The following is a 15,641-nucleotide window of genomic DNA, read 5'->3' on the forward strand; positions in this document are numbered from 1 at the left end:
AGATCGCTATATGGATTGAAACAATCAGTATGAATATAGTACAATTGCCTGAATGGATATTTGTTCAAAGAATGACATCAAAAAAATCTAATATATCTATGTGTTTTTATAAAAAAAAATTGCAGTCACGATTTGCTATTATAACTGTATATGTTGATGACTTAAATATAATTGGAACTCCTGAAAAGTTTTCAAAGACAATAGAATATCTTAAGAAAGAATTTGAGATGAAAGATATTGGAAAAATAAAATTTTGTCTGGGTTTGCAAATTGAGCATTTAGCAAATGAGATATTTGTTCATCAGTTAACTTATACAGGAGTTTTGAAAAAATTTTATATGAACAAAGCACATCCATTGAACATATTAATGGAAGTTTGTTCACTAGATGTGAAGAAAGATATATTTCGATCTCAAGATGATAATGAAGAACTTCTTGGTCCTAAAGTACCATATCTTAGTGCAATTGGTGTACTTATGTATATTACTAATAATACAAGACCAGATATTATATTTTCAGCAAATTTATTAGCAAGATATAGTTTATCTCTAACAAAAAATAATTATAGGAACAGATTTAAGCATATACTCTGTTTTATTTGAGGAACGATCGACATGGATTTATTTTATTCAAATAAATCAAATTTTGATCTAGTGGGTTATGCAGATTCTAGATTTTTATTTGATCCACTCAAAGCTAGATCTCAAATAGGTTATTTATTCACATGTGGAGAAACTGCTATATCATGGCGATCAGTGAAACAAACCATAACTGTCACTTCCTCAAATCATGCTGAAATTTTTGCAATTCACGATGTTAGTCGAGAATGTGTATGGCTAAGATCAATAGTCAGCACATTAGTGGAACATGTGGGTTGTCTTCTAGTAAAAATCTTCCAACAATATTATACGAAAGTAACACAACATACATATCTTAAATTAAAAGAGGATATATTAAAGGAGATAGAACAAAGCATATTTCACCAAGACTTCTCTATGCTCATGATTTTGAAAAAAATGGCGACATCATTGTACAACACATTTGTTCCAATGATAACCTTGTAGACTTATTTATAAAATCATTACCAACCACAACGTTTGAGAAATCGGTGCACAACATCAGAATGCGGCAACTCAGAGATCTTAAGTGATGTTATCATGAGGGGGAGTAAATATATTGTACTTTTTTAGGAGTATATATTATATGAAATGTGTAAGCTTTTTCCTTCACTAGGGTTTTTTCTATTGTGTTAAGCTTTTTCCTTCACTAGGGTTTTTTCTATTGTGTTTTTCCTAGTAAGGTTTTTAATGACGCATATTTCATATATATAATGGGCATCTAAGGGAGAATATTATAAATATTATGATAATAGATGTCTATTAGATGCTCCTACTTAGTATCCATTGACCATGTGTCATATCTCCATTTCCCAAAGTGTTTGTGCACTATTAGTGTCTATGTAATCCACACAGGTTGGGCAAAATCCAAGAAAATTGGAGAAAGTGGAGAATTTATAGAAATTTCTTATTTTATATTTCGTTAATTTATATATTATGTTTAATTTATTTTAATATTTATTTATTTTATTAATATATTATATTATATTTTATTGATATTCATTTCGATTGTGTTTTTCAAGTTCACAACAATTTAGAACTAGAAGCATGCAATTTTTCCTTTTTTCTTCCTCCTACTATTTGGGTAATGGGTATAGATTATCTTTTAAGGCAAGAATCAAATTCTTTGTTTGTTTAGTTGCTTGGGGACCCATTTTCTTAATCCTTTTTCTTTTCTTTGGCAAAAAGAAAGTGGTTTTCGATAATCAAAACAGCCAAACTCAGCAAATGGTTTTGATCTCAAAACCAAAACCACATCACCGACAACGCTAACACATCAGATTCATGTCAGTAATACGTGTCTAATTTTTATATGTCCTTCACATTAATTATTAATTTCACCCTACAAATACGATTAATTTCTTATGCAGAATACGTGGCACCGTATTACAGGTTGTCTCCAAGCAGCGGGCGGTGACATTCCACGCATTTTGTTTTGTTTATATATATACTAAATAAATATAATATAAAAAAAAAAACTTCGTATTTTTAGTCTTTTAGATCATTTAAATCAAATACATGTTGTTAGCTTATATATAAAATCATATTTTAACGATAATAATTAGAAGACTGTCATAAATTATACAGACATTCAGTATATTCTTTTAATATGTATTCATTTTCCGTTTATTATTACAAATAAATTTCACTCTTGCAATATGTATATTAAAATTGAATTTGATTGGAGTTTTAATAATTGGAAAAATTGTCACACTTTAAGTTTTCACCTTATAAAATTAACATTTTTTTTTTTAAATCACAAGAATAATTTTTCTCAGGGGAGATCGACCACCAAGATTTAGTAAAAAAAATCACTTTTTCTAACTTATTGATTGTTTTGGAACTTCTCGGAACATGTCGCCTGATTACACACCGAGTTTTTACAATTATATGAATTTCCAAAATTCTAAATAAGTTTTCCAATTATCAAAATAGATTTTTCAAATTGATTCACCATTTTTAAATTTGGAGAAAGATCAAATTTTGCAAGGTTGGTTAAGATTTGGGATATATATAGAATAATCTGGCTCGAGATTCGACAAACTCAAATATATGGAATTTGAGTGTTAATTATGCTCAAGACTTCACCGAAAAAGTCCAAATATATACAATCTCGATGTTATTTTGCGCGAAATTAATAGGGAGATTCACATAATTTTTTCAAATCATATGCGATCTCTCCAAATTTTATACCAACTCTTATTTCTTGAATTTTCTCTTACAACAGTTCCCAAATCTTATATAAAATCTTACAAATTTTACTTTCAATCTATATTTACACGAATTTCTAAATTAATTTACTGATTATCTAAATAATTTACCAATTATCTTTTTAAAATTTCACATTTTGTAATATTTGATAGTGTGAAAGATTATATAATATTTCTATTTTTTTACCCAAATTTTGGGTATAATAAAGCGAGATGTATGTAGCAAGTCCAGGCTCAAAACAATCGATAAATTAAGAAAAATGGAATTTTAACTAAATCTCGGTATCAATCCCGTCCGAGATAGATAAAAAAAAACTATTTGAACGAATTTTCAAAAAACGTGCTAATTTAATTTAAACCATCTTTAAAAAAAAATGCTTTATAATGAAAAATAAATCAATGTAGTTATAGTTAATAATTAATGTCTTAACGACTTTCCTTGTAATCTTGTGAGTAATGATCAATCTTCGAAAACATATTTCAGTGAAAATTTTGAAACTAAAAAGAATAATAAAAAGAAGCCCAATTTTATTCCTAAAACGTGCTTAATATTTACTATAGTGTCGTTTTCATCGGCAAGAATATTAATACTCATCATCATTTTGGTTTTTGACAAATGGAAGAGAAGAATACAAAAAAAAAAATTCGCGAGATCTGTCGTTTAAACCCTTTTATCTCTAATTGTACTAAAAAAATACATATATTCCTGCAGACCGAGAAAAGTTTAGTTCTTTTTAAAAAAAGATTAAAAAAAAAAAGTGCCTATTTCTTCTTTTTTCAATCAAAGAGGAAGACGGAAGAGAAAGAGTAGTCAATTCACAAATACACTTTATACTCTGTAAGAGAAATGTTAAAATAATAAAGTTTTAGACTTTTGTCAGTTTTGATTTCTTGGTATTCAAATTCGTTCCCATTTTCTCACACGGATAAGACAAAAGCTAGCCATTCTAACATACAGAAGAAAAGCAGAGGCTGTGACATATTTTGTGAGCATATGTATAAGACTTTCTTTGTCCAGAGTAAAAAAGTGCAACTCAGCAGCAAAAGCATATGGTCAGTTCAAGCTTCAACAGGTGCTCTTCAGGACAAAATGATAACTTACCCATTTCATTTCATAAAAGGCCAAGAGTTTTCAGTTGTTGAACGTGCTCTGCTGGAAGTGGTGGAGGTAACCAGTCAGATCCTGTCATCTCCCCATCAACATCTTCCACAACATATTCCTGAAAGAAATCAAAACGTTTCAAAAGATGGTAATCAATCAAAACCAACATATTCATAAGTGACAATTCAAGCATAGCACAATACCATCCCAAAGATGGAAAATAGCATTTGGTTTTGAACCATTAATGTCCCCCACTCCTGTTATCTTTCTTCCCCCAAAGATGGAGGTCATGTCCAACATTTTCCAACCCACAGACCAATAAGACACCCCTCGTGAATGGATGTGCTTGGCCAGCTTGAAGGGCATCCACCTTCATCCGTGATGTTGACTTTCATATTCATTTTCTAATAGTTTGGCTCTCTTTTAAATCGTAGGGTTGAGTAAATTTTTTGAAAAGTACTATTAACCAATTCAAAACACTTATCACACGTTGTCTGAAAAGTTATAAAAGTAGATTAGAAGCACTTAAAGTGTTTTTAGATGAAACATTTAATTAGTTTTGCTTACATAATAAATGCTTCACTTAAAAATACATTTTTCAAAATGAAATCTCAAACTCACCCAACTTTAGTGGGTTGTGTTTATGTCAACAGCTAGTCTAGTGTACAGAAAAAAAGCCATATTCAAGTATTTACTCTCCTAGCTCAGTGTTCGAAAGTTAAGCACAAGCGCAGCTCAAAAGAGATCAACCAACTCACCTTTGTTAGCATTCTTTTTGCGAGTATGTGATAGTGTCGTTGCCATATTCGTTGTCCAACCATGGTAGCCACCAAGACACTGTAGAATATACCAATCACTGTGAACAAACCAAGAACAACTAAGGCCATTATAAATAATAATGGCAATCCTGCTTCACCAGCACCTCCTAGGCATCCACATTCAGTTGCTATGCTTCCACAACTTTCGAAGCAAGTGGTACAGTCAGTCCACATACAAAGAGTACCAGGTAAATGGCAGTCGGCGCAAAGTCTGGAAAGATAGAAGAAACAAATGAAAACCTGAGGCGGTTAAATAAACTAAAAATACTAACGTTTGCTAAATATTTCCAACGTTTATATTCTATAATTTGATAGAGAAAGATAAAAAGAGCTTTGACAAGGATTTTTGTCATCAATCTAAAATATAATTCCTAGCTTGGCTAAATATTGGATATTCTATATTTCCAGCAATATTCTTTCGATTACAATGGAACGGGAAGCAGAATAGAAAAAAAATCAGTTGAGTTAGAGAATCATCACTGCATGAAAGCAGTTACGCCAAAGAATGAGCCTAAGCTCCTCAACAAACATTGTTAAGATATGAAAATAATAAATTTTGAACATAATTCCAAAAGAAACTGCGAAAATAGATTTATACCCAGGGTGGCAACAACATAGACACAATTCTCTACATGGTTGAGCCAAATCACTTCTAACTCTCCGATCATAACAAGTGATGAAGCATCCAGATAAGCCGAGCAATGCAAAAAATAATAAAGCTCCTGCATAGGAAATAACGCAGACTAAGAAAAACAAAATTGAAAGATTACTGGAAGTGGTAATAAATAAATTGAAATATTTCTTTTTATTTTGTATTACAGAATAGCATCTAACATCAAGAACTAAAATCTAGGTTAAAATGACAATTTAGTCCTTGTACTTGAGAGTTGGTTCAATATTAGACCCTGTACGTTAAATAAATTTAAAATTTAGTCCCTCAAAATTGACTTTTATGGAAATTGGCTAAATAATAATAATAATTTTCATACAGTGCAAGGAAATAATGTGAATATGTTTTTAAATGTATAATAAAAATGCTAATAAATAACATAAAGTTTTTGAAAAAATTAATAATAAACAAGCAGTAGGGAGTTGGGGACTAAATTTAGGATTTCTTGAAAGTAATGGAGACTAAAATTGGACATAAGTACAAAATTAAAATTGAACAAACTTCAAAATATAGAGACCAAAATGGTATTTTAACCTAAAATTTATAGGCATATTTCAAGTTGACTTATTATAGAACTCTTATTATAATTATAGTAAAGGGCCATAATCCATTTATTACTTCCTTCTTATGAGGTTCAACAACGATATGAATCAAATCTCGCCATAACGTAATCAGCACGTTTTTTCAGCTGTTGTTTTTTGGCCTTGCACTTTCATTAGCTTACACTAGTTTCAATGAAAGCACGAAAAATTTCCCTTCTCTCTACACACTTTATCTCACTGGTTTTTTTTCCATAGACAATCTCTCTCCCTAGTCTCTCGACACTCCTCTAGTATACACTTTCTCTCGTCTTTAGCATCTCTCTGAAGACAACCACTCAAAAATTCTTCTCACTTCTACAATAACTTTTGCAATTTTAGATACATCCCTTCTAGTAGCTAATCAATTCTTAAAATACTTGTTAAATAAATTAAAAGCAACTTCTTTCTAACTAGAGCACACTGCAAGAGTACATAAAATGTTAGAATCAATCAAGTAAATGATATATTATTACTTGTCATCAAAGTTCTCTTGATAAGAACGCACAAAAGTCAGAAGCGCCCTAAAAAGACCAGCAAACAAGGTCACTAAGACGAAAGGCTTGTAGCTATGGGCCAAACAAGCTTATGCTCTACTGCTATAACATAAATTGTGCATGCAAAGCTTGAATCAGCTTATTGAGATTTTACCGCATATGTAATAAAAACTAATTTTGCTATCAAAATCCCAAGTAAGACGAAGCCAGTAATGTTGACAACCATCTACAAAATATGTCAAATATCCCAGAGAAGCAATTACCTGCACAAAGATAAACAAAGGAATAGAAATTATTATACACAAAATAACTACTGCTACAACATAAATTGATTTAACAATAAATCAAATAGAAAACATGAAACTTACAAGCTGAACCGCCAAAAATATAAATATAATGTCTCTAGTCACAAAAAATCGAAATTTCAGGGTTCGCCATTTCCTGTCAGCAACGGCATGTACTCTCAAATGGTAAGGGGCCTTACATGTGGTACAGTGAGCAAAAGCAAACCCTTCCTGCAATTTTAACCACAGATGACCAAATGTAACTAAATGATGGCTATGGTAATTTCCTTCTTTCTTTTCCTAAATAAACATAGGACCAGTCTAAGAAGATAAAACTGAGACTGTAAATACTAGGCCAATATGACAGGTGCAGGCAGATACAAATACCACCCAAGAGTAGGGATATTCTTTATTTTGTTGATGACCCTAAATTAGAGTTAACCGTGTGATAGAATTGAAATTTCAATAATGCTGGTGCAAGGAGAACAGAGCTAATGATGCCAAAATACAAGTAAATCTCTTAAGCAATGAAAGATATCTATCACTTGTTAAGGCTAAACTAGGTGTTACGTAATCGGCAATTAAAGAATACAAAAATGTACAAAAATATTAACACACAGATATACGTCGTTCACTAACGGTGTGTTAGCTACGTCCATAGAGTAGAAGGAGAACAATATCATTAGAGAGAATGTTTTCAGAATATAGCAAAAAAACGGCGTCTCTAAGAGTTAGAGAGTTTATATAGCGCACTACTCTAAACCCTAGGGTCATAATCGTAAATAACTACAAATAAGTAAATATGCTAAATACGAATTTTGAATAGGTTTCGAGGGCGTCGCCCCTAGACCCCGACTTGCTGACCGGTCAGCAAGACCCCCGTACTTGGCTGTTCGAAGCGCCAACAAACAAATTCAAAGAATTCCAACACTAGGTATCTTAACAATCACTTGTTAAGGCTAAACTTAGTCATTAAGGTGAGAAATATAATCATGCAAATTCAGGGGTGTATTATGAGCAACTTTATTTGAAAATTCATTCACAACAACTAAACTAACATTGAAACCATCAATATTCAAGTTAACGTTGGAGGGCCTAAAGGAGAAGAGTAACCTATCAACAGCAATCAATATTTTAAAATGAAAGGCATAAGAAAAATGTCTACCAACTTTTGCCTCTTCAACAACATTCAGAGGTATCAAGGCGACGGGCGAGTAGTAGAGAGAGAAGGAGTAACAATTAACAGCAAACGCAATTGCCAATCATCTTGGATGTATGACTCTAATTAATAGATGACCGGTACAAATGATATCTACAACCAGGAACATAATAATTCACTCTGACCATATTTACACAGCATTTATACTACAGTTAAGCATATTGAAAGCGACATTAGAACGCTAACATGCCAGAGTTAAATTTACATAAGTACACAAGGTCCAGATAGCATTCATACCTTCACGGCTCGCCAATGATCCAGACATTCTCTATGAACATACTTTGATGTCCCTTTGCATTTGCAAGGAGCAATAAAATCCCTACCTGATTAGGTAACGAAACAAGCACATTGGTGAATTTAAAATACTCCCATGGTTCCGATGTGATAGCACCCTCTTATACCGTTATACTAGACTTTAAATGAACAGTCAACTCTAAAAAATTCTAAAACACAAATGCCAAGTGGGGGAGAGGGGCGGGGGCTGCAATAGTTAACATAGCTCGTTACCCGGTCAATTTATCAAATTTTTAACATCGAAGAACCTAATCATTAGACTTCAAGCCTCACGGTATTGCAAAAAAAAAATCTTCGATCATAAAGAAACACACCGTAAATTTGGAATATTGTGATTCTAGGTCCAAAAAACTTTGCCTAAAACGCTACATTGAGCCATTGATTAAAAAGAAAGCAGAACAAATTAGCAAAACCTATCGAATATGAATTTCCCAGAAGGAAAATGTAAAACATGCCCAAACGAAAACAACCCCCACCAACCGTCGGAAAATAGTCGAAACCTAGGAAAAAAACTGAAAAACAAAGGAATGTCAAATTACCATCGGTCTCGAGGCAAATTCTACACTGAATTTGTTCCCCTTGGCCGGCTTCGAGGTCGATCTCACTGGGGTCGCTGATCGGCGCCGGAGGAATAAGAGGGGAAGAATCTGACGGTTGACCCGCCATTAGGAATTAAGAAAGGGAAAACACAGAAAATGGGCGAAAAAAGTGGAGGAGAATTAGGAGAACATGAAGAAGAAATAGGACATCTCCATGTATATGCCGTCTCCCCCTTCGTGCGGGTACCCCCAGAGGATTTAGAAACTGTGAGAGAATAATTATGGTGAAGCAAGAAGAAAGCAAGAGATGGTCTAGAAGTGGAGACCAGAAAGTGGTTGAATGTCCTTCTTCCCAAAATGGCCACAGCCTTCTCCATTTTGACTAACTTATCCTCTAATTATACCTTTTCCTTAGAAGTCATTTTTATTTCTATCCCATCAAAGTCATGACAATTTAATAAATCGTAATGAAAATTGATGTTGAATCGTAAATATAGTTGAATTATTTTTTTATAGCATTTACTTGGAATAACAAATCTTTTATATTTATTATTACCATTGTTGTTATGGTCAATGATAAAGGTAATATAGTAAATGTGACAAATTTATGATTATCATAATGTTACTATGCTATAATAATAATATCTGTTATGATTACATTAACGATAACAGTAAAGGTAGTGAGTCATACGTAATTTTCAAGTACAATTAGATTGAGCATCCTTTATTACTCGGTTAAATTGCAAGATTTGGTTACAAATTTGGAGACAAGTCTCACATTTCATTACGATTATAAATTACAGGTAAACAATAGCAAATGTAATCCGCTAAGGTCCACTTTTTGTTTTACCATTGATAGATTATGTTTCAATTGTGGTAAATGCAACCTTAGTTAATATCTTTTAAATGCTACGAAGGATGAGTATGAATCTTTCTTATGTGACAAATTAGCTTATAAATACATTGTCATAGAGAATAAATTATTATAAATTTGAATGTATAACAATTAAACAGGTACATGTTAAAGTTTGGAAATCAATTTGTTACTCTAATAACGGTATAGGGACCAAAAACATCTTTTTTACACTTTACTCTTTTTGCAAAATATCTTTTTAACACTATTTACTCTTTTTGCTTTATATTAACCTTAAGAGATTGTTAGGGGGCCCAACATGAGATGGTATATCCCCACATCCTATATCATCTTAGTATTTGGAGGCCCATTATCTTATCTCACCAATTTTAATTGTTTGTGGACTCATTTTCAAAACGTGTTTCGTATCTCACCGTTATTTTCTTTTCATGTATCGTATATATCATCTCAGTGCTTGAACATACTCGATCGTTCATACTGGATCAGAACCAGACATCAAATCTTTCCACATCCTATATCATCTCAACGTTCCAAACAGTCCACTAACTTCATAAAAGGTTATTTGTTTGGTGCTTTGCATACATATAGAACATATCTATTTAACGAACTTGTTAGATTTAACAATGTTTTGTATAATGCTAGTTATTTTTGCTGTCACATAAGTTATTTTATATTATAAATTTGTTAAAAAAGGTCAAACTATTTAACATATAATTTGTGATCATTCAGCATTTTTTAATATTTATTAATAGCATTAAAAAAAACTTCAAGAAGTAAACTTCTTCCATTATCAAAGAGAAAAAATATATATATAAAAGGTGAACTTCCAAAATCCGAAGACCTGTTTTTATCTTATTTTTCCACTTTAATGAAAAATACCCAGAGAATTCTTAAACAATGAGATTTGGCCAGCGAAAAGTGAACTCCTTCCATTATCAAATTAACTAAAGCATTGAAACTAATCGCTGTTTATCACTGCTGCAGCTAAAAAAAAGTTTCAAAGGTACTCTAAAATCATGCAGCGGAGACATAATTACTAATTTGGAACACATCCTAACAAACGTCCTCAAGAAGCTAAAATAAAATTTAAAAAAAAAAAAACCCAAAAGTCGGGGATCAAAGCTACATATGAAAAGTGTCTATATCCGCTTTTTCATCTCCCTAATTTTTACTTCTTCCTCTTCTTGGGAGGCTGGAGTGCTTCCTCGTCTTCGTCCTCATCCTCTTCTTCCTCATCTTCTTCCTCATCTGCTACTTCATCTTCGTCCTCTCCACCATCATCATCCTCATCACCATCATCATCCTCATCGTCGTCATCACCATCATCGTTATCATCATCGTCATCGCCATCATCATCTTGATCCTCCTCCCCATCAAACTCATCTTCCTCCTCTCCGTTTTCTTCTGCCCCACCAGCTCCACCCTCCGGATTCTTCTTTGAATTACTTTTATTATTTTCATTGAGGTTGTTGGTGTAGTCATCTCCATCTTCAGATGATAAATCCTCTTCACCTTCGCCTTCACTTAAGTCGCCATCTCCATCTCCATCGTCGTCGTCGTCGCCATCTTCTTCAGCATCAAGTGGTGTGGATGATGGGCACTGGGTGGGACTATCTCCTTTCATTCCAGGATTGATCAGAAATGCCCCAAGGGGATCCTGCAACAAAATTTCCAAGAGTACAGTAGTCCATAAGGTTAAGCATGTCAGCGACCAACAATATCACTTGCAAATGGTAGTTACAAACAAGAAAAACAGACACAGAAACCACACAAGAACTATCAGTTTCTAAGTTCCTTGTACTTTTCAACTCAACATGGTAGGCAACAGATTTTAATGAAACCATTAATGCTAAAACAACGTAACCGCTGCCAGTTCACCTGATTTTATACCATTTAAGAAGTCAAATTGACAGTAATACCACACAATTAATTCTGGTTTTCTTGTTTTATAATTTTAAAACTTGATAATTAGTAACGATGATAAGGACTTATTTAATTTATAAAGGAATATGATGGGACATGTTAACAGAAATGAATAGTATGGCGGGCGTACATTTGTTGGCATCCCCTGTCTCTTGGCAATCTCTGTTTTTACTTTTATCTCCTTAACTTTTTATTTTCAGTTTATTTTATTTTTGCCCTTGTCTTTTCTTGTCGGGATCTGGTCACCAACCAATGTGATAATAAAGAACTCACTTTAACGTCTAAATTGCCCGCTAATTGCAATCGCCAACATCAATTGGATGTCATAAATGGCATCCATTAAGAAGCAGAAAGGCAGAGGATGGTGGGAAGGGAATACACTCCCAATCACAACTAGCCGAACACTATCAAGCTAGAAATAGATATAGGAAGATGCAAAAAGATGATTCTTTTGAGCACTCGGAACCACGTATTAAGATTAATTTTCCTAAATCCAACAATCCACATAAAAGTCGCAAATACTCGAAGAATTATTCGAGCCCAAGTCCAAAGCTTTAATATTCCAACAAAAAAAGTGACATCTCCCTATCTTTCAATTGTTTACTGAAATTTCCCATCAAACGAATAAATTTCGCAGCATACTTTATTTATTCTATTCTTAAATCCAAGCTGAAATTCCGTGTCAATCAATAGTATCCTCAACCACTGAATTAAAAGAGGGATGTGGCGTGTTATTCAAGTTGTCGGTTGAGGGCATTTCCGTAAATTTAGCATCACACCTCAACGAACCCATCAAGTGGGGTCAATTGAATGATGGCCCAATAGGAAAAAGGAAGGGAGAAAGATAAATCCAAAAGAATCCCACGACGCGTGATTACAGTAATTTCTTTGGAAAATAAATATCAAGTTTTCAACTTTCTATTTTATAATTCGTAAAAAAAATAAAAATAAAAATAATTTTGTTTGTTGAAAAAATCAACCAAAATAATCTAATCGAAGCCGTACGATGGGAATCAGTTAGCCAAATGGAAGGTGTGGCAGTGGGTGGATCTGTTGGATATTTTCTCACCTATCCTACAGAGCCTACAGCTTACTTTAGCGACTAAAGCTCAGCCGAAATCGGCAACATCAAAACGTTGGCCGAAGCCGGCGGGTTTCTTCCATAGAAAACACACCAAAACCATCCAGTAAAAACCGATTTGAAACATCATTTTCCCCCAGTTGAAAAGCACAGCCAGCAAACTCTTCGCATATTAGGACCAGAATTTGTTTTAGAAGGAAAAACATTCATTAACTGGCAGATAGAACTCAGAAATTATAGGGTAATTAAAAAGGTTAGAGAGCGCCTTGCCTGAGCCAGGCGCTGGGTGTTGACCAGAGCCGAAGCCAGTAAAGCAGCTAAACCATGACTGGCGCATGCCAGTGAGCCATCACCGAGCGTGACACCTACTGAACCATTTGCTATCTCCATTCGCGCGGCGACTGTTCCCTGCAGATGCATCAAAAGGCCAAAAAAAAAAAAAAAATGATGAGAGAGGTGGTCACCGTCAGATCTGTCTCCAAATATTCAACAGCCGTTAAAAAAAAAAGAAAAACTAAAATTATAACAAAACATCAACTCCACCGGAAATTCTGTGTCTCTCAGTCAGCCCCCCCTACCGTGTTGATTTGGTAGTTTCTACCGCCTATCCTGTGGTTTGACCACAGACAATAAATCCAAAAAGGCTCATTCTAGGACATATTCAAATACCTTTTTTTTTTTTTTTTTTTTTTTTTTTTTTTCTAAAAAGCATAAAAAAAGAGAAGAGGAAGATTTCTGACGCATCCTCTTACGAGCAAAGAGGCGTCGACTTTGAGTGAAGCAAAAATTTCCAGTGTTGATAAAGTCAACGGTAAATCCAGCACAAAAGTGACAAAAAAGTATATATATACGAGAAATTCAACTACAAATTCATAGTAAAACGACCATAAACCACAGAAAATTCAGTTAAAACGTCCAGAAACGACCTCGAAACAGTAGGAAACTGAAGAACAAGAAGCAAGAAGAAGCAAAACAGCAGAAAACAAGAAAAGATGGAGCTGAAATAGAGAAAAGAAAACAGATAAGAGATAGAAGAAGGAAAACAACAAAGAATTGAGAGTAAAGCGTACCGAGAAGACAGATCAGAGCAGAGAGATGGTAGATCTGGACGTATCGGGATCTAAAACCACAGAAAAGAAGCAGGAGAAGCAACGTTCATTGTGGACCGTCCGATCGAGATCGAAAAGACACAGAGAAACGAAGATATAGAATTATCGGCGGCACTCAGAGGGTTGAGAGGGAAGGGTAGGGGGTGAGGTGAGAGAGGTGAGAGGGAAGTGAGAGAAGCGAGTGCGATTACTGGAGACCGACTGCCCGTAATTTTCCAGTCCGGTATCGGGCAGATCGGGCAGCGTCGTAATCTTGTAAAAAAGACCGCGTTTTAAGCTGCCCAATGAGCCTCGATGGACAGGTGTGGGTTCGGATAACTTTTCTCATCAATTTTCCCTTTGGTCCTTTCATTTTTTTCTTTTTACTTTTTCTGCAACGGGTTTTTCCATTTATTACACAACCTTCCTCGCTCCAACGAAAACTGTCTTTTTCATAAAGTCTTTGTCGCCTTTCTTTTCATTTTTCCCCCCCTCTTAAATCATTTTTTAATTTTAATATGTCTTCAACTTTAAGCCTCTGAACAACTCTTATCTTCAGATTAAAAATAAATTTATTATTATTTCTATTTTTTTTAAAAAAAAAAGAAAAGAAAAGAAAGAAACCATATAGTCAGATCAGACCCAGTCCACGAGGATCTCGACGTCGTTGATAATAAATAAATATTAATGAAAGGATATAATTAATTTGAGAAAAAACCCAATGAGCTTAGATTTATAGCAAGAGGGCGGTATGGGCCTTAACAGGCCCAGGGTCATCCTTGGCCCAATTATCTTCTGGAAGGATGAAAAATCCAGTTTAAAACCATGGATCATATGCAATAGCCCTAACAAGATCATAAATATGATATGTTGTCTTAAAAAGAAGGAAAATTCATGTATGAAACCCTTTGAATGGGGACACAAATGGCGTATATTAAAATTTTAGAAAATAATTATCTTTGAAATCACCTCATAGTTATAATCTACACAACTAGAAAATTAAATTATTAGCTATGAAAAAGGGTTTAGGTAAGGTTGGTTCGATTAAAATCTAGTCTTTCGATCTCAATTTTAATTCAAATCTATAAAAATGTTTATTTATTATAAAATTTATCATTCTTAATCAATAAAAACATGAAACAACAGCATTTATGGTTGAAAGTAGAAACTAAGAAGAAGAGAAGAAAAATAAACCCAACCCAACCCAACAACCATTATTAAATAATGAACCTAATCTAATCCAAATCCAACCCAACAATGAAATATTTGGATTGGATTGATTCGGATTGCTCAAATCCTTTATTTAAATTTTTGTTGTAAAAATAAGCAAAATGTTAATATGAAATTTTTTATTTAATTACTTTCATATATTGAATTAAGATTAACAACTCAATTTGAATTTGTATTATAAAAATCAAAGTGCTAAAATATTATTTTAAGGAGTTATTGGAGAATAAATTATCCAAAAACATCATGATATTAAATCAAAATAAAATCAATATATGTAGTATCATAAGTAAAAAAATACTTTTTAAAATTAATAATAAATTCGAGTTGGTTTGAATTAGTTTAAGGTATTTTATGTGAACCCATGAATCAACCTAACCCATACAATTTTAATTTATTTGAATCCAACCCAACCTAACCCAAATGAGTTGATAACTCAACCCAAACTGCATAAATTGAGTTGGATTGATCGAGTTCGGACTTTTTGAACACCCTTACTTAACAACTACCTGTAGTCAAAGATGGAAATGATGTAATATATATATATATATTTTAAAAAAAAAAAAAAAGAAAGAAAAAAGAAATGTTCTTGTTTGATTAGTGGACCAAACAATTTGTTC

At 33.2% G+C, this 15,641-nt stretch overlaps 2 protein-coding genes across 3 annotated transcripts; both read right to left on the reverse strand.

Annotated features, from left to right (window-relative positions):
- Positions 1–3,635: 3,635 nt before the first annotated feature.
- LOC120074641 (RING/FYVE/PHD zinc finger superfamily protein) lies at positions 3,636–9,224 on the reverse strand. The gene is made up of 7 exons (XM_039027827.2): positions 8,829–9,224; positions 8,233–8,318; positions 6,861–7,007; positions 6,647–6,755; positions 5,346–5,469; positions 4,688–4,958; positions 3,636–4,047 (listed from the first exon to the last, which is right to left on the reverse strand). The coding sequence occupies exons 1-7, from the start codon at positions 8,953–8,955 to the stop codon at positions 3,940–3,942; spliced, it is 972 nt and encodes a 323-aa protein (XP_038883755.1). The 5' UTR covers positions 8,956–9,224; the 3' UTR covers positions 3,636–3,939.
- Positions 9,225–10,605: 1,381 nt separating this feature from the next.
- On the reverse strand, positions 10,606–14,497 carry LOC120073154 (uncharacterized). Of its 2 annotated transcripts, XM_039025809.2 has the most exons (4): positions 13,777–14,062; positions 13,250–13,315; positions 12,977–13,114; positions 10,606–11,359 (listed from the first exon to the last, which is right to left on the reverse strand). In XM_039025809.2, exons 3-4 carry the CDS (start codon positions 13,094–13,096, stop codon positions 10,871–10,873), a joined length of 609 nt encoding a protein of 202 aa, XP_038881737.1. In that variant the 5' UTR covers positions 13,097–13,114; positions 13,250–13,315; positions 13,777–14,062; the 3' UTR covers positions 10,606–10,870. The 2 variants fall into 2 exon arrangements, with proteins under 2 accessions (XP_038881737.1, XP_038881735.1); XM_039025807.2 differs by lacking the exon at positions 13,250–13,315 and having other exon boundaries at positions 13,777–14,497.
- Between the last annotated feature and the right edge of the window lie 1,144 nt (positions 14,498–15,641).

This window comes from Benincasa hispida, chromosome 3 (genome assembly GCF_027475165.1).
Source record: "Benincasa hispida cultivar pf3 chromosome 3, pf3_genome.v1.1, whole genome shotgun sequence".
In the NCBI taxonomy this organism is placed as follows: domain Eukaryota; kingdom Viridiplantae; phylum Streptophyta; class Magnoliopsida; order Cucurbitales; family Cucurbitaceae; genus Benincasa; species Benincasa hispida.